General features: G+C 39.5%; 1 protein-coding gene across 1 annotated transcript in view; it reads right to left on the reverse strand.

Moving 5' to 3' along the window:
* Window positions 1-226: 226 nt before the first annotated feature.
* The window catches only part of PPP1R21 (protein phosphatase 1 regulatory subunit 21), a 38,514-nt gene continuing 15,384 nt past the window's right edge, over window positions 227-23,356 (reverse strand). Inside the window, exons 9-22 of the mRNA XM_025202674.1 lie at window positions 23,116-23,265; window positions 21,768-21,869; window positions 21,585-21,673; window positions 20,415-20,551; window positions 19,538-19,630; window positions 17,200-17,327; window positions 16,654-16,806; window positions 15,119-15,211; window positions 11,938-12,174; window positions 10,300-10,335; window positions 8,369-8,485; window positions 7,186-7,284; window positions 3,611-3,739; window positions 227-802 (exon numbers count right to left, since the gene is read on the reverse strand). Coding sequence (XP_025058459.1) covers window positions 773-802; window positions 3,611-3,739; window positions 7,186-7,284; window positions 8,369-8,485; window positions 10,300-10,335; window positions 11,938-12,174; window positions 15,119-15,211; window positions 16,654-16,806; window positions 17,200-17,327; window positions 19,538-19,630; window positions 20,415-20,551; window positions 21,585-21,673; window positions 21,768-21,869; window positions 23,116-23,265 — 1,593 coding nt within the window. The 3' untranslated portion in view covers window positions 227-772. The remainder of the gene's footprint in view (window positions 803-3,610; window positions 3,740-7,185; window positions 7,285-8,368; window positions 8,486-10,299; window positions 10,336-11,937; window positions 12,175-15,118; window positions 15,212-16,653; window positions 16,807-17,199; window positions 17,328-19,537; window positions 19,631-20,414; window positions 20,552-21,584; window positions 21,674-21,767; window positions 21,870-23,115; window positions 23,266-23,356) is intronic.

Below are 23,356 nucleotides of genomic sequence, written 5' to 3' on the forward strand. Positions count from 1 at the left end.
TTTGATTCTTTTTCAACATTTTATGTTCACATCTTCTCCAGCTTCTACCAGCTAGTTTATGTCAGTATGTTTCAAAATTGAAACATGCCCTAAACAAGTCCTTTGAGGCAATTTCAAGAGCTCCTTGACTGAGCTACTTATGCTCTTAAGTTCAAAACCCAGACCCCTAAATGTGGTGAAATGGAGTTACCATCATTGAGTATACACCAAGACAAGACCAAACCTATTTATTTCAAGCATGAATTTATTGATTTGAGCTTCCTTTAGCAACCAACACAGTTACTCCAGAAAATTTGAGCGCAAGAGGCAATAAAATTTACAATAACTGCACAGCTTGCATGGCCAAAAATAGTTTTCTAATGAATCTTTAGATTACTTTCAACAAGTAACTGAATGTATGGATGCTCACATGTTGATCTTTATCCAGAAACAGACAGAAAACTGGTTAATGTATAATTGAACTGGAAAATATACAAAAGTTTCTGAAGTTATTACATGAAATTAAAACCTAGTTTGAAAAAGTGCACTGTAAAAACTTAAGGTAAGTCCTAATGGAGTGTAAATTTTGTTTTACTGACAACATTTAATTGTTTGATTTACTGGTTACAAGTTCTAACTGTTTCAAACTCACGTATAAACATCAAATCACTAGGTCCAATATCACCTCTGTTTCCTGTAAAGACCTAACAAGATTAGACATCAGATTTTCAGCATCTGCAAATTCTGTGCAGCAGCAGCAACAGTGTCTGAGAGGCAGCTGATTGGCCACAAACTATCGATTTTTATTCTTTTTGGCATTTCCCTGTAGCAAGAGAAAAAATAATGCACAAAACTTATGTTAGAAAATTCATAATAACCACAAAAGCCAAAGAAAAAAAATGGAGCCCTAATTCACTATGAGTTTAGAGAAAAATGTACAGAAAAATAGGATACTTACACAAGAATATGGTTTCTGACTTTGGGAAAAAAAGATAAAGATAAAAAAAGACTGTCCACAAGCTTCTTTAGTTAAAACACTAGATAGCTGCTGTAGAACTTCTTCAATTTTAATAGACATAATAGAAGATAGCAGAGCTCTCAGACATCAAAACCACAAATATCTCAGTCCAATAAAGAGCTGGGAGAAAGGCTTTTAGATTATGTCTAAGTTCTCATTTATACCATAATTCAAATGCTGTGACAGTGAAGACAAGAGATCTCATTGGGCCACTAAGTGATATTTGTTTTTAGTACAAACCTTACAGGCTACATGACAAAAGACCTAAACGGAGAACTTCCTTTTCAGTTTTTTTTCCAGAAAACATTAAACTTTACTATTTTGGTTTTGGTAAAAGCAGAATCTTCTCAAAGGAAAAGGAAAGGAAAGTTCTCAATTGGTCACTAACAATAATCACTGACAACTTTATTCATAAATAAGTGGGTTTTTAGGGGTTTACAGTTTCTGCTTTAAAAGAAAACTGGTTAATTGCTGGTAGAGTTTGGTCCTTTCTTATTTCCCTAATGAGAAAATATTTATTGGACCTGGAAATAAAATCCTCCCCAAATTTAACTTTCAGTTTCATGAACTTCTCATTAAAATGAGATTATTTTTAAAGTGAAATTGTGGCCTTTTAAATATGAGGACCTGAGGATTTTTCTTTTTGAAAGGTTTCAAACTTTCAGGTAATTTAAAATCCAATTACTAGAGAAACAGTAACTATTTTAGGGGGAGGTTATTTTTTTAATTACATTTTTGTGCCATACTATGCTTCCAAAACTGAATTACAGGGCATATTAATACTCTGGCCATTTATATGAGGGTAAAAAACAAATTTCATTGTAAATTTGTGAAACCTCTTAAAGATAACACTGTTTAAAGGAACACTTATTTTATAATTCATATTTAATTCCGAGATTTGCATCTTATTAGGCAGATCTTACATTAGTAAAGTATGGTTGTTTGTTTTTTAAACTAGTGTTTTAGCTGTGTGTGAACTTTTTGTTCATCCCTATATCAGAACTGTACAATAAAACAGATCAACCTCATACTTAATTTTTGTTTTCAATTAGGTTCAAAATCATTTTGCAGACACATAAAATGTCCCAAAAAGCTATATTCAGAGAGACAGCATGCCTACTGGAATGTTTTAACACACAAACAAACGAACCAACTAAACCAACCCTCCCACAAAACGTAAGGCAACCTCAGTAAAACTTTTTAGGCAAACATGCTTTTCTAAAACCTCAATGTTAGTTCCACATTGACTTGACAGCGTCCGTTTAAAGTTACAAGACATTACATGCCAAAACAACCAGATGTCAAAGAAACTTTTTATGCTGCCAAGTCAAAACTATGCAGAGCCAAATATCTGAAAAACATGAGGTTCTATATGCAGGGAAGGAGCCCATAGCTGCATCTAAACTCATGGTAGTCACTTTTACTGGTTTCACTTTCAGCTTGTGTTCAATCCCAGACTTCCACAAGTGTAGCAAATGGCATGCTCTACCCCTAACTTCCCTGCCCCTCCCCAGAAATACTGAATTAATTGCCTTACACACACACACACACACACACACACACACACACACACACAGCTTCCATAGCACCAGATCTCCCCACCACAAAAAAATAACGATTAAACATCAAATGTTCCAAGTGGCACTTTGTTTTCATATTCTGTTTGCACTGGTAACAACGCCAAGCTGTAGACCAATGTATGACGAGTACACAGACTCCTTGCTTAGGAAACAAAATTGTTAATAGGTGGTGATAATGCTAAACCTGAGTGACAATTTAGTGACTGAAAAGGGCCCTGCCCTGAACAGCACACAGAAATAAGAAGTGATGGAAAAAAAACAACCCAAGTGCCATTTCAACAGAAAAACAGGAGCAGCTACAGCTAGTTCACTGGGACAGAAGGGATAAAGAATACAGTATCTCTGAACTAAACATGCTGTAACTACAGGAAAATACTCATAATGAGCATCCCAGCAATAAACAGGTTAATTGCAACTGCCCCATCTCCTCCCTAAGGATTTTCAAGCTACAATTATTTTTAAGCAGCTGGGAAAAGCTCTGCAGCTCGGGTTCTTCATGAAGGAGTTCCTTTTGAAAGCCTAATCTGAGGTGGGGAGGATGTGACAAACTATCTTCAGAGAGAGAAAGTATGCAGGGAAGTGATGGGCCACAACCACTATTCATTTCTACCTGCCCAGGCAGAAGTACCAGGATTTTCTTGTTCACTTCAATCTACAGAAGCTTATGCTTTCCTACCCAGAACCTAAGAGCAGAAACTACCTGCTTACTAAAGAGCAAGGTCAGCAATATCTAATCCATAAAGCCACTGGATCCATGGTCCTCCCCACCCATGGGAAAGCTACGCCATTGCTACTGTCAGGAAGCTAGAAGTAGTGGTGGCATGGATGCAGTTCCCAGCTGCCTGGCCATGTGGGAGTGGGAAAAGACCCCCCCTCCAGCACTGCCAGGGCAAAGCCAACTGGCCTGCACTGGACTAAGGCTGCACTGTTCTGGCCCATGGCTTGTAAAACGTGGCCAGCTCCTGGTTTAAAGCACCATGGGCTAAAAACTTCTATTGCAGGCCATGCCCAAAGTGAACACAGGATAACCTACCTTACTAGTCATCTTTAGCGTATCAATTTCTTCCCTTTGTTTCGTTAAGGTTTCATTCATACTGCAGAGGTGATCACTCATCATACTTAACTGATCCTCATAGCTTCTTTTGGTAGTCATCAATTCATCCTAAGTGAAAGAACAGTAGCATTCAATTTTGCTCAATAGCAGTGACATTCAGCACACTGCTCTAATGCAGGTACTTAAGTTGGTTGACATAAGTTTTCCTGGACAAATCCATGCATTCAAGCCATTTTATTATGAAGAACAGAAAGAAGTATGACTCCTGCAGAAGTCAGTAGTTATTTTCTTATATTTTTAATCACCCGTTTCCCCTATCACTTCTCAACCATATGGTGCAAAAAGACTGAAGCATGCTCTGGTCAGAATTAAGAACATGGTTAGAACCACTGAGACTTTTTTTAGTCTGGAATTAGGCATTTTTATTGATGCAAATACTTTATTTATTAAACTTCTGTTTAAGAGCCAGGATTATAAGTACTTATAAGTATTTTTTTTTTAAAGTGTGTTAGTAACTGTGGGTAACAACTTTTGTGATTTTCTTGGGAGAAGGATATGGAGCTTTTCAGATAGCATGATTCATTTTATTCATAGGGATTTCAATAGTCTATTTGTCACTAAGAAAAAGTGGTCAAATTTCACTTTACAATAGACTTCACGCTACCACAAAGATACTGGTCTGCATAGAAATCCCATTGCACTCCAATACTTTGGTGTGTACCTGTCTTACCCAAGAACCTCGGTAGATGAGCATAATCTAAAACTTACAATTTATACATGCAGGGTTTAGGTGGTGACTGAGCACAAAGAAAAGTCAGTTTAAAAAGGCAGATGATCCCATCCTGGAACACATGCTTATGGTAAGTATGTTTGCTGTGCATTTGTACCTAATATTTATGTAAACACAAAGGCACTGAAATAATGAATCACTGTTTTAAGAAAGGATTTGTGCAGATAATTTCCATCACGCCAGTCTTGTTTACAAAGGTCAGACACCGTACTTTCAGTTAAGTTCTGCATCAGACGTTAAACAAGTTACAGGCAGAGAAAAAGCTACCGGAGTAACTATTACAAGAGCCAGGAAATGCCTCCGTTAGCAGTGTGCCAAAGAATACTTCAAGCTGGCAGCTAATTGATGTTCATCTTCTGACATCAGATGTGATCTTCAAGCAGCAAGGCAAACAAGGACTGCACCAAGGCAAATGGAATTTTACTTTTAAATTCAATTGTGACAGTGAAACCCAAAGCAATGTAAAGCTTTGTGATATCAAAACATTACACAAAAGACATTTCCAGTTCAGATGTGACAAAGGCACGTGAAGTGGCATTCCTAAAGCTGTCTCTATCATGCAGCTTGTGTATATTCACCCTTGCAAGTTTAAGGGACAAGATATGTACAGCCTTTAGTTTAAAAAAAATGTACCTGTTTCTAAGGAGCTTAGGGAATGACTTTGAATGGCATTGATAGAAACAAGGAAGAGATAGCATAAAGAATATAACAGGTTAACACAAAATGGTAGAGCCTATTTTTCGAGCTTGCTGCAGCAACACTTACTGCCCAAAAGACAACATAAAAGCAAAAGTAGTGTTTATATTTTAAGTGACAGTTATTTTCCATTCTCATGGAAGTTTAGAGGCTGTAAAGTATTAAAAGTATTTGAAAGACAGTTGTCCTTTAATATTCTACCGACAAGCAGGCTATGTTGTTATTCTGTATAATTCAAAGTCCCACCTCTGCACTCCTGAATAGATCTTGTAGGCCTCAACTGAGTCTTTAGCAGGCACTGCCTGTATTTGGCATCTGTGTATTCTTACATGTGGATTTGTATTACTGGAGAAGCCCATCTTAAAGCTGCTTTCTAGTATATTTGAAGCTTTACTGATAGAGTACCATATATTTTTCCTTACGTACAACAGACATCCCCCCGACAAAGTCAGCCCCCCCAAAATTGGGGGGCATATCTTAAGCAGGGAAGCTGCTTTCTTCACTAGAAAAGAAGTACATCCAGAGATACTGGGCAGGCCATGCAGCTACCAAGAGGACCACTGCTTGCGTCTGGGGCAGCAAACAGAAGGGGCAGAATCCCGTGTTCACCCTCTCAGCCATAAGCATTGGCTGAGCAATAGTAGCTTGTGTCTGAAGCAGAAAGCAAGGTGCTGGTAGTACCTTGATGAGGCATGTGATGTGGAAGCAAGACTTTACTTACAAAAATTCATAGATCAAGAGCAGGCAAAATATGGCCTGCAGGCTGAAACCAGCCTGCCAACTGAATGTATTTGACCGACAGGTCAGTGGCTGCAAAGTCTTAGGATCTTACCCGCCAGGAGCCAGCAGCTCTGGTTGTTGTGTCATGACAGGCAGCCACGTCCCAGTCCTGTCTGCAGCTTACACCAGCTCCTGCCCTGTACACCGGAGGAGCGCCAGGATCAGATGCAGACACTGCTTGCAGATTCCCGCTGGAACAGGACCACAGCTGACACTCTGATGCAGCAGCATCACTTGCAGATGCAGGGGGACACACTGATCCCCTGTGGGAACCTACCAGCTACATCCACAGCCGATGCCGGCACCTGCCCAGTGCTGCTTCCAGCACATGGACCAGAAGCTGGTGTAAGCTGTGGGGATATGCTGTAGGTGTGGGACAGGGGGCGACAAAGAGGCAGCCCTGCCTCCTGTGCCAGGGCTGCCCTGAAGCTCCTCCCCACCACTGCCACCAGCATTGCCCTATGGACTCCAGGCAGCTGCATCCAGAAGGACCCTGGCAGTGAAGAGCATGCCTGCTGCTGGATCCTTTTGCCTGGTGTCCAGCACCAGCCACTGCTGCTCACTGTGGGCAGAGTCACCTCCCCCCACACCACATCCCTGAAAAACTTAACACCAGCTCCCACATGCTGGAAGTGGTGCCACGCAGGCACTGGCATCAGCTGTGGACACAGCTGGTAGGGTCCCACTAGGGATCAGGGCATATGCCTGAGCCCCTCCTTGGGGTAGGCAGCCAGGCCAGAGGTTGAACCTGTTGAAGCTCCCACCCATACCCATGCCAGCTCCCCATCCCCACCCACAGCTCCATCCCACAAAGGGAGGTTTGGTAAGCTGTTGGGGGAGGGGTGTGGTAAACTGCTGACCTGGCATGCGACACCTCCCCAAAACTCCGTGTGGCCCACAAGCCCAAATACTTGCCCATCCCTGTTACATATAGGTCTTCCATAATGCTTTTCCTACTGACCAAACTGCTTGGATTTACAAACATAAAAACCTAGATTGGAAGGAAAAAACCCATAGAACAACGGTGCAAAAACAGTGTTTGTCTGCAACATCTGTATATCTAAATGAGCCAAAACATGGACACCAAAGATAATTTCACTTCATCTTTGCTAAACTGTAATTATGTGCATAAATGAAATTTGTTCTTTAAAAAAATTTACTCATGTCCCATTACAGGTTTCACACTCACCACTCCAAGTATTGCCATACTTAAATTGTTTTTCATGGCTTTTCCACCCACAGCTGCCCGAGTTCATCCATTAAAGTATGCTGCTAATATTTCACTTGCCTGTAACCTGCTGATGTTCTGACTGGCCAATTTCAGCTCCTCCACTAGTGATTCCTTAGACTTTTCAGCTAAAGATAACCTTTTGGCAAGTGCTCGGCACTGGCAATTAGAAAAAGGAAAAGTTAGCGCCTAAAAGTATCTTTAATATCTAGCCTGTTATTTGACCTTGTTTTTTTTGTTTTGTTTTGAATATGTGTATTATGGAACTTCTGTAGAGCTGGGTAAACCAAAATCTCATATTTCAGGAAGCTTGCATGTACAGCTTCACATGGCAATACTGTGACTTATTTAATATTATAAAGAGAAGCTATGACACATTTGAGATTATTAAAAAAATAAGATTTATTTGAGGTAAGTGGTGTGCTCCTAATTAAATTTTGCAAAATTAATATTAGACATTGTCGTCAGAAAACATTTTAGATCAGCACAATCTGTTATGTTTCTTCTTCTTTATTTATATAGATATAGATAAATCTCAGCTCAAAATAGTGAGATGCCAAGATGCAAGGTTAGTGCATGCACGCATGGCCTTACAGGAAGGCTATCCTTATGCAGAGACTCATCTAGCATATACATAATTTTTTATATTAAGGCTGACAAGGCAAATCTATCAAAACAATGGGACATGTTCCAGACATTTTTCTGGCCCATCTGAATATACTAATCACCATAACAAAAAACTGTTCAGAGTAGCTGTCACTTTTTGATTGAAGAAAGAAACATTTTTTTGCTCCTAAAATTAAGCATAACAAATGCCTGAAAACAGTTCAGTTTCCAAAGTTAAATCAGTCTACAGTGTATAACAGTCTGACTCTAGGGTGAGAAAGTTTGTTCTAGCACTCCACCATCAAGCTGCCAAAAAAATGTTGAACGCTGTTGTTTGTCTCACAAAACCAAAAACTATAGTTTGGTAACTTAAAAAAAAAGCAGCAAACAAGGTTTACAATAATACATTAAGAAGTAACACAGGTAGGTCCATGATTAAATACAATGGACTAGCAGACTAAGACAATTTATGATTTTTTCAGAAATAAGCAAACTGGTACGTGACTCAGTAAGTTTCACCTTTTGTACAGCCAAAGAATACATTTCAGAAGCCAGTTTTGTACCACCTATTACGAGTTCACTACTCATGCAGAAAGGATTGCCCACTGTGAAAGCAGCAAGCTGATGGCATGCTCACCTCAGCGTGAAAGTGCACTGATTTGCTGTCAGCAAGCTGTAGATGGGAAGTGAGGTCTGCTATCCTTGCCATGTAGTGATTTTTTATCAAGCCTTCACGGGATTCTGCATCTGAAGCCTACAAAACAAGAGCTCAAGGGATCAGTTAAAAAAATCAGTCATCTTCACTGCAGCTCACCAAAAAGCTCATTACTATGATCTTCATAAAGGTAACAATCTTTGGATTTTTTGTTTGTTTTTTTAAAAGAAGCAAGTTCCCCAAATGTAGTAAGCGAACTACTTATGAAACAAGTAGAACACAACTGAATTTGGCTCTTCCTAATAGTCACACTTAACACAACTGGGAGCTATGCCAGTGCCACTACCACTTTTCCCAGCTCCTCACTCACAAGTAGGGCATGAGAGCAGCTTCCAGCCAGGTGGGGCGCTGCACCAGAGGCAGACAGCTGGGAACTGCACCCATGGCTTCTCCCTGGTTGCAGCACAGGCACAGCATCCAGCCAGCAGGGAACTGTCAGGGCCAGACAGCTGAAAGCTACCACTTCTCCCTGTGTAGGCCTTCTTCTTCTCCCACAGCTGTGGTGCAGGTGCAGCTGAAAGCTGCCCAGCCACAGCTCCGTTCCCCACTGGCTGGAAGCTGCACCCACACTGCAGCCAGGAAGCAAAGGGAAGACAGAAGCAGCAGCAACGTGGGAACGACTCCCAGCTGCCCAGCTACAGCCCAGGCATAGGCACCGTGGGTCAGATCTGGCTCAAGGGCCATATGTTGCCAACCCATGATTCAAATAATTGAGCAAGGAGTAGACTTCAGCGGTCATAATTCACATTAAGGAAGTGTGGTATGGTAAGGAGAGAAATTCATGGTGGGACCTCATGTAAGCCTAAATTCTTACTATGCAACTGTCATTTGGATTCTCAAAGGGAAGAAATTCCCACAAATAACCAGGCTTCAGCTGCCAGTGACCATTATGGGCCATCTTTCTAGAGGCTTGTTTAAACATCTGAAGTTAGCTTTGCAGGAATGCTGCACTTTTAGTGTCCTTCATAGAAATTACTAGATAGGGAAGAGGGGTAACTTTCATGCTAAGCTTGCATCATCCTGAATTCAAGTTTTGATGTAACAGTCTAACAGAATGGCTAGTCTCTCTATACTCACCATTCTGACTTATAAAAAACCCCTCCTGCATTCCCCCCATCGAAAACAGTTCCTCTCACTCCATCAGATTTCAAGAGTATTAATTTTGGGTTGGGCAAACTCAAGCCATAATTACCGATATGTTCTCTGAATGTATCATTGCTATGAACACAGACACAGGAAAAATATTATGTTTTAGCCTGCTATGGTTCATGTTGGGATAGAAAGTGGTACACAGTAACAGTACTAAAGAAATAAAGTGAGCCTTTGGTCTGATTATTTGTTTAGTCTAATCACTAGTTTTTGTACAAAATAAACTATACTTTGGAGTAAAGAAGAGGTTTTCTAGGGTAATGCACCAACCCAACTCTTCCCCAGCTTTAGTCCTTTCTTGGTAATAAGAAATCTGAAATTGAGCTAAGCTTGAAGTACAAAACACAGACCTATACTTTCCAGAGCCACAGACAACTTTTTAGATGCAAGCTGCACTCTCAAACTGTTTGAGCAATTTTATTTAATAAGAAATATGAATCATGGTTATAAATGACTGCTCAGAATTGACCAAAGTGGAGAAAAAAGAAGTATACTGAACAACACTCCAGTAGATGCTTGTCAAAATAATAAGTTATGCAAAACCTATTTAAGGCTTCATCCCCACCCCATACCAGTATATGGAGTTATTCCAAGAGTCACCAAATACTGGTATAACAAGCAGGTCCATGATGATTTTAAATACTGTCTAAATTATAAATTAGCAAAGATTTAGGCAAACAGGTATTAAATAATAATGTAAATACCTCTTCATTGTCAGTGGTCATGGTCAACATTGCAATCTAGAACCAGAGAGAAACAAAAAACTTTAGCTCAAAACTATAAGATTCAAGTTCTAACAGGTCACTCAGACCCCTAGTTACAGATTTTTTTTTAAACCAAATTTTCAAGGATTGTTACAAATTAGATAACTTAAGCCATACATAAGCTGGTAATGATGGTGCAACAGTAAAAATTAGGTTACCCCAGTGTTTCTCAATTAAAACAGTGCCAGTATGCAAGATACTGACTGGGACAAAACCTTGGGTAAGGTAAAAAGCATTTAAGAGGCAATGTTTTTGCAGCTTTCCTTATGGTTCCATCTCAGACAGCAGGGAGGTTGGTCTTCTGCATTGATGCCAGATTTTATAGGATATACCCAGCTACTACTTTTAACACCTTTGATCAGATGTGCTCAAAATCGCCCAGGGAGCCATATCATCCAGCTTACAGGGCTCCCCATAGGTCGAGAAATTTGGTAGTAAGGAAGTGGTGACAGTATTACTTGCCATTCCCCTGCTCTAGCCCTGCACACTAGATTATGCACGCTAAATCATACTCATGTGCAGTGTTGGGCTGATGCATGGTTGGTTGCACTCTGACTGGAAGCCACTCATCTGGCCTATGCAGCTGTTAAGTTGGGCTTCGATCACTGCTTCCTCAGCACCCACCTTTTACCTAGGTTCCGATGAGACTGACAGTCAATGACGCCTTTCTAAAAGCAACTAGAAAGAGCACAGATGTTCTCAGAAGGTACAGGTCCAACACTACGTCTGTACCTAGAATGACTCATTTAAAAAATAGATACAAAACCTGCAGATGCCTTTTCTGTGTTTTAAAAACAGCTGGCTTAAATATAAATGTTACAATAAAAAAAAAAAAAAAGAGCGAAAATAATTTCATATGACTTGGTAAATGTCAGCATAAAAACTAAGCTAAGAAAGAATGTGAAGACTATCACAAAAAGGGAAAGAAAGATATACTAATACAGAGGAGTGAGGTGAAGAGTGTGCGGAAGAACACCGAGACATTTGTAAAACCAAGTCATGAATATCCAAAGTGTGTACTAGCAAGTCAGTTCTGATTTTAAGCTTAACAGATAATCAGAACTCCAGACCTGCTGCAAATGCATGCAATTAGCTCAAGAGAAGCAATCCTGATGATATATTTACTGCCCTAGACTGCATTAAGTTCATGAACCAGCTAAAAAAAATGTATTTACATTGGTACCCGACTATGGGGAGAAATACAAATATTTCAGGCCAATGCTAAATTACCTCTTCCAGGTCATCATCTCTTCAAAATCAGTAAGAGTACACAGATTCAGTATTTATGCTCCATTTTAGTAAGTAATGCTGTGGATCTTTAAGTAATACTAGTGAAATTACTAAACAAAGTAAGCCAAGTTAGTAAAACCCAAATTCTTCAAGAAGGACAACTGCAGGCAACTTGACTTAGAATCAACAAGTGCTTTACTTCTGTTAAACTTTGAAAATCATTAAAACCTCCAATTATCATATTCCAGTGCTCAAACACTACTGCCAAGAAGCTGCTATTTCTAAGTAGAAAGGGATGAGTCTCCTTCAACACTGAAAACTAAAGACATTTGGAGAGAAGTCACTTACCAGACTTGTACTTTTCATAGGCTCCCTCGAAGTCCTTTCTATAGCCTCTTCCTTTTGTTGTTCAGAAGCATTCAACAAAACAGAAGGTTCTTGTGTTGGCTCAATCAGCTGCCCACTAAGTGAGCTCTTTAGCTTCTGGTTTTCTTTTTCTAGCTTTATTTTAGCCAGCTGGGCCTCCAACATCCAGTGCTCTTTTTCCTGCTCCAGTTTTGCAATCTTCTCCAAACTTTGCTGGACCTTAAGGAAGGAAGTTAAGTGTCTGAATTGTAGAATCAGAAGGCAATATATTAAGGATAATATTCTCCAAAAACTTGCTACATGGGTAAAGGAAATTGGATGGTACAGCAGGTTAATGCTTAGAAAACCACATTCTAGGTAGAAATGTGGCTTAGGTCATGAATGGAACAAAAATTAATGGTTTCATTAGTCCCTGGTAGACATCAGCTCACATCACAAGTTTGCACAACTGGCAGTCCTCCATTCAAGTGAAATCCAGAGCAGCTATAGGTCAGGAATAAAATAATCATGTTCAGAAATTTGAACAGCTGCATCCCTAGCTGCGGCAAGCCATGTTCCAGTTTTAACATTAGGAACCCAAAAGCCATGTCACAAAAAGGAGCAGACATGCACAATGTAAATCAGGTTGAGATGCAGCAATTCTTCAAAAAAAAAAAAAAAAAAAAAAAAAAGAGAGGATCAGGAGTCATTCTTCAATAGTAACACTCAGAACAAACAACAGCACTACAGGAAATACAAAGTTAATCATTTATACAAACTCATTAATGACCTACACAGCTCTGAACTAGCTATCAGATTACCACTGAAGTCTAACATTGATGTTTGGTTCTCACATTTATACGCACTAAGAATAATTGTCCATTCAAGATATATAAACACTGTTTAGCTTTCTCGTCCCATAGTTTCCAAGAGAGAAATAATTAAGTTTACAGGTCTATGTCACAACCCAAAGTTGTGTTTTTTTGTTTTTGTGTGCTTCGGCACCGCTAAATTATGTCCCCCGCCAAATTGCAGCTCCTTTGCACGGTAGAGTTTTCTGCTGCAATGGAGAACCTGCGTGCAAAAGAGTATTTCCCGCCAGTTTGTAGCCTTCTTTGCATGGTGCATTTCTTTTGCATCATAGTGATGCACGGTGCAAAGGAGTTCCCGCCATTTATATTAAGATTTGCGCCACATTATTGGCCGATCTTACTATAGGCACACGTGGCGGCTAGCGATTGGCTTGCTAGCCGTATAAAGAGCTTGGGTGGTTTCCGCCCAAGTTGGAGAGAGGGAGAGAGGGAGAGAGAGAGAGAGAGAGAGAGAGAGAGAGAGAGAGAGAGAGCAAGAGAGAGAGAGAGAGAGAGAGAGAGAGAGAGAGAGAGAGAGAGAGAGAGAGAGAGAGAGAGAGAGAGAGAGAGAGAGAGAGAGAGAGAGAGAGAGAGAGAGAGAGAGAGAGAGAGAGAGAGAGAGAGAGAGAGAGAGAGAGAGAGAGAGAGAGAGAGAGAGAGAGAGAGAGAGAGAGAGAGAGAGAGAGAGAGAGAGAGAGAGAGAGAGAGAGAGAGAGAGAGAGAGAGAGAGAGAGAGAGAGAGAGAGAGAGAGAGAGAGAGAGAGAGAGAGAGAGAGAGAGAGAGAGAGAGAGAGAGAGAGAGAGAGAGAGAGAGAGAGAGAGAGAGAGAGAGAGAGAGAGAGAGTACCGAGCCGAACCCGCGGAGCTTCAACCACTCCGGGGTCAATTTTCGGAGTCCTCTAGCGAGGATTTAAGCGGAGCTGAGCCTGGAAAACTGTCCAGCCTACACCACGACCATCTTTGGTGTAAGTAAACTATCTTTTAAATCAACCATTACGCGTCCGTAACTAATTCTAGCTCGCCACCGGTTTTCTTCGACCCCGCGTGCCCGGGCTGCTGGCCACAGCCTGCGTGCACAAAGACGGGTTCGCATACCGCTCCTAGCCCGCACATGGCCGCATGGACGGGATCGGGAGGCGGCCCACACAGTCTAGAGCACTGTTTCCTGTCCATGACCATTTTCATGTGAGCAAAATACGAGTTTTCAAAATTGTCTTAAATATAATATTCTTCAATAAAATGACTGTGTATTATTGCAGCATGAAGGCAAGAGTACAAGAGAGGAAGTGGCAAAATGCTAGATCAAACAGCATGCTATTGAAAACACTAGCTAAATACACATACCCAACAGGAGGAAGAAGCTTCTGGACAGTAGAAGCTGAAAAATTATACAAGAGATTGCGTTTTTAAAGAAAAAAAAAAAAAAAAACAAACCAGGACATTAGCACTCAGCAAGAAATGAAAAAATAAGATATGCATTTTTTGTGTACCATAATTCCCAATTTTTGCCAAAATAAGAGGTATTTTGTTTTTAAGAAGGAAAAGCAGCATGGTGCTGTTATTGGCCTGCCCTATGTTTAGGGTTACGTTAGGAGAACAGAACTCCTCCCTAAGGACAATACTGTTCAACTAGCATACCAAAAAAAAAAGCAGTTCTCCAATACGAAGAGATTGTAAATTTACAAACTAAACTAAGCCCTGTGTTGAAGAATGCTATTTGTTTCATAAACCAATTATTTCTTACAAAACTGTCTAATTCTTAGTGCAAGTCAGCTGCAGTCTCATCTGGAATCAAAGTGTTGTATTTTACAATTCTTTGCCTTTGATTCTTTGCCGACGCAATTAATAACGTAAACTTCATTTAGAAGTAAGTCTGCTTACCAGTTATTACAGTAATTTCACAAATGAGTTTAATTAGGTTGTCAGATTAGCACTTCCCTTCTGAGAAAAAAAATCTGTTTAGCAACTGAGAACAAAATTCCCGCATTTATGGTTTGAGCTGTGCTGCAGCCAAATCAAATTCCCTTCTCTTCTAATCCAATTAAGGGTTTTGGTTTGTTTGTTTTTTTGAGAGAGGTAGTCAGCTGTGTTAGTCTGAAGTCGGTCACAAGGCAGGGCAGTGTAGCAAACTGTGAGAAGGCAAATTATCTGTAATATTGTTAGCTTGCACACAACATTAGATGTGCTAAAAATCAATGATTATTCATACTGAAGTTTATTCAGTGCTGTACATTAATTATACTTACCCTGTATGACTTCAATATAAAAGCAATGTTTACATAGAGAGCATGCGCTTTACACACAGATTTGACACACGCTCTATCCAAGATTACCTGTTGTGCAAGACCTTCTCTACTTTCTGTGGAACTGAGAAGAACTCTACGATTGGCCAAAGCCTCTTCATAAGGCACTGAATCAGAACAGGGCTGCAAGAAAGTTAGCACATGAATTTACAGCAAATCCCTGCATGTGTTTTCTGCACACATTCATTTCTTGTTGTTCTCTGCCTTACCCTGCTTCCCCACCAAAATATTTCCCCCCGCCCACCTTCTCTCTCAGGGGGATTAAATTCCCTTTTTAACCTAATGCAAAGGCAGTTCGAATTCCAAACAAACAATAGATATCAATTAAAATGCTTAGTATAGGTCATGTACCAGTTCAAAGTTCATTTGATTAGAAAACAACTTAACTGAAATGACAGCTAAATGTGTCAGCAATCTTAAGTAACAGCAGTAGTAATAAAGATTAACAGAAAGACTTTGGGGAGATGTAGCTATACTCTATTTTTTTGGCTTCTATCATTATTTGGAAAGCATCGTTTAGTCCTTTTATACAAAGGAATCTCCGCCCATTTCATGCCTTTTTTTTTTTGGTTGCTGGATCCATTAAGACCACTGACAGACATTCAGTTAAAGACATGATGGGATCCAAATCGGCAACTCCAACAATTGTGCCTCCTGCCATGCCACACATTTACGGCAGGACATGCAATTTTGGGATCAGGAAATCAGGTCCCAATCAAGCCCTACTTGCCAGTGCAGGGGGAGCCCAGGATCAAGATCCTATGCTCCCCCTACACTGGCAAGCAGGGCACAATTGAGGTCTGAACCAGCAAAGGTGCCCAACAATCAGGCGCTTGTTGGTTGGCTCCAGGGACCCACCAGGTTGGAGTCACTGGAGCAGCTACCAATCAGCTGATCACTGGCTGAACTAGGATTGCACCAGGACTTAAACAGACCACAGTACAGTCCCCGCGAACTGACAATCAGCTGATCAATGACAGGTAGGGACCACACCAAGGCCCATTCAAGCCCTGGTACAGTCCACCTAGTGCGATGGAAGCCAGTCACAAAATTATTATAAATTTTCTATGTAATAATTTTGTGGATGGTTTTGCTTTTTGTCACACTATTAACTGCATGAATGTCTGGCTAGATTACACTTTAAGATGCAATTAACTGGTTAATCACATATTAAGTGTAACATCTGCCACAGACCTAACAGTTTCCAGTCCCTACACAGTGGAACTACATGTGGAATATGAACGTTCCTCACCTTATGGTCCTGATTTAATTCAGAAAGAGAAAGCTAATATAGCTGCCCAGGAACCCAACAGTTGATCGTGATGCAGAATCTAGTAAACAGCAGAGTCAGTACCTGCTTGCAATCTCATTTCTGAGTCTTTCTAGCAACTGCGTCCTGTGCAAACTTCCTTCCAATGCTATTCCTATAACAATCCTGTTTAGGTGCTTATAGTCAAGAAGAGTTCAATCCAGATGACATCCCAATTAAAAGGACACTCATGTCCAACGTAACAGAATCGTTATCCTTCACCTTCCTTTTCCAAGCATCCTAGATAAATACATACCTTCTTTAAAGATTTCATGTAGGCCACTGCTTTCTTCTTGTACTGAAGCATACATTCAGCTGATAGAGGGCTGACAAACTCTGTTCCTCCCTTTGGCCCATAGCTCAATGAAGCAGTGAAGTGGTCTAAGTTGTTGCTAAAGAATGAAGCAATCTAGACATGTCAAGATAGAGTTTATTTTAAATAGAAAATATGGTACACAACAAAACAGCTACTTCAAAAAGAAACGGAACATTCAGTGGGACTGAAGTTCACACTGCAAATTCAGCAAACACAGATAAAGGGGCCCTGAAGAACTGCTACCCAGGTGCCACTGTCAGGTTCCTGATCACCTTTTAAATATGCACCTTTGGATGATACCAAAAATGCATCAACACTGCAAACATTCAAACAACTTTTGAAATGAGGTCTGAAAATAGCTTTGAATAAATCAGATCTTTACATACTTAGTGACTTCCTGCAATCTTAATGTACTTGCTTAACACTTTCAAAAGATTTTTAAATACTGATTCATGATTCCATCATGTTATGGCTAAGCAACATTACCTTGCCTGCTCCATTTGTTAAAGCCACCACAGATGATAAGATGCAGTCATTTGTAGTTATTAGTTTCTGCGTGGCTGTTGGAAGCTCATGTTCTAAGGTAGCTTTCTGAGTGTAGTGCTTGGAAATTTCTAAAATGAAAAGCAAATTAAGGTGTAGTAACTGTCTACATATTACATCATACAATAAAAGCCCTTTGAAATGCTCACGGAAGGCAGCCATTTAAATTGTGCAGATACCTCCAATCATTTGCACAGTTCTAAGGATTTCAGTATTAAAAGGCACTTAGTTCAATTTAAGCATGCTGGCTAGGTTATGAAGGACCGGCCTGTTCTCAAAGTACTGGCACCTCATTAAGGCTTCTTATCCTGTTACTCAAGAGCTCCTTGTTTCTAGGAGCAGCCTCCAAATTCACAGGATCTAGCCAGCTTCAACGATGCTAGCAGCACAGTATTCACAGCAAATGAAAAGGGCTACAAGAATTTAACATCAGGCAAATTTGTGAGCGCCAAACAAGTGTGCTGCATGCAGCTGTACTCTTACCTGTCATGCTGTCCACACCTAAGCAAATCTTTATTTTCAAATCCAATCAATGTTTCTTCTTCCTTTCCTCAGTCTCTGAATCTCTCTCCCCTTTTGCTAGGTTGTAACTATTTTACTGTAAACATGATTTGTATGAAAGATTAATCTGGATACTTCTAAGGCCAGTCCTCCATTGCTGTAGAACAAATGCCTCAGTTTATGCTCAGTAAAATCCTGAGAAGTCTGGCATTAATTCCATTTAAAAAGCTAAACTGCGCTATACCCCACACTTCATGGCCAGATTGCCAAAGGGAGTGTCATCCCCATGCTGGGCTTCTAAAAATGCACGCAAGAGTTGCTATTGTTCTCAATTTAGGATGGGATCATCCTCAACTCTTCCCCTGACTTCAATACAAGTTCCAGCCCCTGACAGCTAACCAGTTACTGGGCATTTTTGGAAACCAAACCCTTAAAAAAAAAAAAGCTTGCTTTGTCCTGTGTGTAAAATATTTACACTGAGTTAAATATCTAGCTACTTTTTCTGAACTATGCTTATGTGGGAAATCCAATCCCAAACCATCTAAGCAGCTTTTCATAATGTTATTTCTCCTTTGCACCCTAGTTTTTGCTTGGTAGGCAAGCAATTCCTTAGTGTCTCTAAATAAGTGTTCCTGTGCTTCTCAAGATGTTTATACAACTGTTGTGTCAATGATAGTTTGTCCAGGTGGTAAGGAGTATACATAAAAAAAAAAGTAAGATGAATCAGCGATCTCAACGTTTTAAAAAACAAGAACTCTGTATTATATAACAATACTGTTGGCAGTTTACCACTAAAACAGAACATTGAAAATTACTTCATTTAAGATTATAGAAGGGTATATATGTTGATGATAAGAGCTGATTAGTGTACAGTATCAAAATAAGTCACTAAGCTTACCTCTCCTCACTGGCATCAAAAAACTTAAAGCAGCCAAACATGCCATTAGAGAGGTAATTAGTTATATTAGTCTGCAGTTAGGCAGACTTCCACACTGTCCTCATGTACTGTAAAATGGCCCTTATCCTGCAGAGTTAAGAATTGCCTCCCCTCTCTGTTAGTGACCAACTAGCACGGTTTAATGAAAAAAAAACAAAACAGTCCCACAGACAGTACTGTCTACTCGCAGAGATAGCTATGGTTTCAGAGAGAAAGTTAGGAGTGCCAGTACCAAGGCTGAGCGGATCTTAAGTTTCTCAGTTATTCACAAACAATCTAAGTTCAGAAAAAAAAAAACAAGCAAAAGACACCCTTTAGTTTCAAATGGCTAAGACTAAATCAGTTGTGAAGTTTGTAATTGTGGGTCAATGCAATTCATAAGTGGGTACACTGCGTATTATTTTCATAAGAGCAAACAGAGCACTGATATTATAAAAATGCTTCCCTCTGAACCACCCAGAACACTAGTCTAATACCAACTCACAAAAACAAAGCAGAGCCCCAAAATGGCAGAGCAGCACAACAGGCACATACAACCCTACAAACCAAATTACGTTGGTAGGTTTTCAGTTCTTTTGGCTTTAAACTGTGCCCATTTACAAAACTATGGTCTCTAAATAGTGGAAACTAGGGGAAGAGGAGCAGGGAACAAATCAGTCTGGCTAAACTGCATCACTTTCTCCCTTATTTGCTGTCTACCAGAGATACAAGGCACAGATGGGCCTGTCTTCTGATTCAGTACAGCACTTCACGTGTGTGTGCGTGCATGTACGCATATTCCCTACTTTACAGAATTAAAAACTGTGGTCTACTTTAAAAGTTTTACCACTTAATTGGTCTCACCTTTCATAACTTCATGAAATCCATGAAGCCCTGCAGCAATGGTGGCAAATACTGAACCATAATTTGTCCGAAGCAGCCCTTCTGCTTTCACACCTAAAACCAAATGAAAAAAAGTGAAAACAGATTTTATGATCAAGTTAAAAAAAAAAAAAGTTTAATCCTAAAAATAATCTGGTTTCTGAATAGCAGGACTACCTGTAGGAAATTTCAGTTTTTGGTACTATGGAAGATGGACTTGTGTTGATTACATGAATTAACACCTAAAAAAGTTAACGCCCTTTTGGCTAAACTCAAGCAAGTCAAAGACTGCCAAACTTCAGGATTTCTCTCAGACATTGCTATTATAGAAGATTAGACAATGCAACACTGACATAGCTATTTTAATATGACCCTAGAAGCCACTTCTGTCTCACCAAAAGTTCAGGTCAATTCACGAATCAAAATATAAGTAGACAAATTATCTTGGATTCTATGTTTGATATTGAATTTAGATAGTGTAGAATATTGCATGTATACACAACTATCAACGGAAACTAAGCTGGTTTGGGGCATACTTTGTCTTTTTCTAGAAGTTGAATCGGAATGATGGATGCTTTTGTTCCAAAGACTGAATACTCTAGTATTGGCTTTAAAAAAACCCAAAAAAACAGAGAACAAGCATCAAGTACACAAAGAACTCACAGCCCATTTAATCTTTTCTTCTACAAGGTATATTTACAGACTTGTAGGTCTATAAATATTTGATACTTCTAGGAAAGCAGGAGTTGTCATGTACAAGTCCTTTTTGTTTCATATTTAAGAGGTAAAACTGGTCCAGAAACGGGACACATTAGCACCCTTCACTTTTCCAGAGAGTGGAGCCAAAATGGACACTTACTTGGTAAGGCAAGAAGGCTAATGTACACATTTAACTTCTCAAAGATGGCAGTCATCTTTTTCATATCATTGTGTAGCTCCAAATTCCTAGCTCTTAAAGCAGCTGTGCAAAGAGAAGATTCACACTCTTCTTCCAAACTAGGAACATATGAATTTATTTTTAAAACTGAGTGGGTATATAGTCCAGTAAATAGATGATTTTCAGAATAGATTTTGATAAAACTTAGACAGCACTAGGACTGTTTGAGTCAGAAAAGACAAGTGACAGAAGTGAGTTGAAAGTTATTTTAAGGATCAACTAAGAATTCAAATAATATGGGCTTATTCACCATCTTCCACAAACTTATTACTTTGCTACTGAAGATAATTATTATTAACATAGTGGTTAGGAGCCCAGATAATGGATCAATACGTTACCATGGAAAACATTGTGGAACTATCAGTGAGCAGGGGATTCTCCTATCAATTTGGAAACCTTCTGCTTTACCAATAAACTGGTTGCACTTTTTTGTGGGAGTGGTGAGGGATGGGGCACAGAGCAGGGACAGGGAGACCTCCAGCATGCCTCTTTTCCTCCCTCAGCCAAATAACAGTTTGGAATTGTTTTCTCGTCATAACCAATGGAACAGAATATGGCCTCTGCACTAGAATAAATAGAGAACATGAGACAAGATCTGAAAAAAAAAAAAAAAAAAGAGGGGCATGCACAAGTCTGCCTCTCTCTCTCTCTCTCTTTTTTTTTTTTTGTAAAGAAAGACATGCTGGCTACAATGATATAATTATTGCATGACATCCAAAATTGGGAGAACCAGGAAGTCCAGGATCTCAGTAGGCTGAAATTCAAAGCGATTCCACTGTTGCCAAATTTCATGATTCTGCCACAAGGCTCATGCTATTTTTATTTTTCTAAAGGCCTGGTTATGAGCATCGAGAATCTTGGCAATTTTTTATTTTTTTTTAAAGTAAAGTTTCTACACTTCTTGGGTGTAGGAAAAAAGAGGTAAAATGCCTGACCACTGTGGCTCATCTGTGGCATAAAAAGACTCACGGAAAAACCACGATTTTGTTTTAAAAACAAAACAAAAACACTGCTACTCCATCTGTGAGCAATTCAGTAATGCATTTAGAATCCAGAACTTCAATTTAAAGGCCAAAAGAAAAAAAAAAGTACCTTTTTAACTGATAAGGAAGAATCTTTCTGAGAAAACATATGTATGTAGTTAAATGTTCTGAAAAGGCTTTCAATTTCACAGTTGTTTCCTAAGAAAAAGATAATAATGTACATAAGAGGTATTTGAACAGTAAAGATCTGTTTTTCATCAAGAAAAAAAAAAAAGAGGATAAAAACCGTTACCAGCACAGTCACAGTATCTTCTGTAATACTCTCAAACAAGTGAAGCATTCCTTCCTCCAGGGGGCGAACATAGGATGCATTTTCATGAAGATACTGTGAGAACTGAATATAGAAAGGGATTTATGTGGCATTTTCTGAGGCCTTTTACCAACCTTCCCCAGATTAAACAACTTAATATTTAACATCAATAACACCTTCCAGCTTGAAGAATCCCCAGGGATTTCATAGAGATGTGCAGCCATCTCTGTAGGGCACTGGACTCTACACTATTATAAGGGGATAGGTAGGTAAGGGAAGAACAGGGGCCCTGAATATCGAGACAAGCCCCTACACAGAGGTGGGGGAGATCATTTTAATAGTCACGCATAGCACACAGAACCCTCTTTCTTTTTAAAAAACACAATAAGTCTTTGTTTAAGTCTTTTAAGAAGTCTTTTTAGAATGTTCTGACAACACCTTTCTTATTCTGCAGGTATCTTCTTCAGGACAAATATGACTTTAATGTGCATTTTTATTAGGCGATGGCAATTATACATAAGAACAGTAACAGTGGCTTTCGACTAATGATCCCATAGAATTTAGTGAAAATCTGCAGAACAGATATATTTTTACGCTCATAAGTATATTTTTTTTCTTAAAGTATTTTTAATTGATAAACATATACAATAGCACCCAATCAAATATGCTCTATGGATCCTATAATAAATAAATAAATAAATAAAAATAGAAATGTAGTGCTGACAAATAAAAGGAAAGTGATGCTTATCTACCATTCATACATGGACAAACATGGATTGAATTAAGGGGAACTGATAAAGCTAAGTAGTGTTAGACTAATGTTATAGACATGATGGGCCAGGAATTATGCAAGAGGCAAGGATCACTTAGGGTGATACTTTATTGGACCAACTGCACAGCTGTGATAGAGTTAAACAAGTTTTCAAATGTAAGACCTTAAAGATTGTATTCAAGAATCTGTCTAACTCTGGATTAACTATGTAGTCAGTCCAACAAACAACATCACCGTAAGAAATCCCTGTTTCTCACAAATCTAAGGAGGAAGCACAAATATTTTAATGTTTGGTAGGAGCACACTTTTTACCACTACATTATGTCAGAGAGTGAAGGCATGGGCAGAAGGGGAAAATAATGCCAATCTGCTATCAGATCCTCTCCCACAACCAAGGACTCGCATCATGGTAACATTCCTTGACCTCAGAAAGGCTACTCCCTCAGAAACTCATCAGTACTGTTCCCTGATAAGGGTCAAAAGACAACCTTCCCACAAGAACAATCAGAGAGACCTTCTAATTTCTGAACAGTATTAACCAAAGTCTGTCAAATTTACCTTCTGATTTAGTGGTGATATAGTGTCTGTGGCAGAATCAATGGGAAAGATCTGGACTCTTTGTTCCATGTAAGTATGAAAGTTCAGAAGAGCAGTCACAAGATCATGAACAAAAGCAAGTGCCTGTCCAGCAAGGTCTCGCAACTTCAGCTTCAATAAAAAAAGTTAAATAAGTCTCTAAATAAAATTTATTAAAGGATATGTTTTATTAGGTACAGCTTTCATAAAGTCTGGCTTTCAC

Source organism: Alligator sinensis, unplaced genomic scaffold (genome assembly GCF_000455745.1).
Source record: "Alligator sinensis unplaced genomic scaffold, ASM45574v1 scaffold131_1, whole genome shotgun sequence".
NCBI classification, from domain to species: Eukaryota; Metazoa; Chordata; order Crocodylia; family Alligatoridae; genus Alligator; species Alligator sinensis.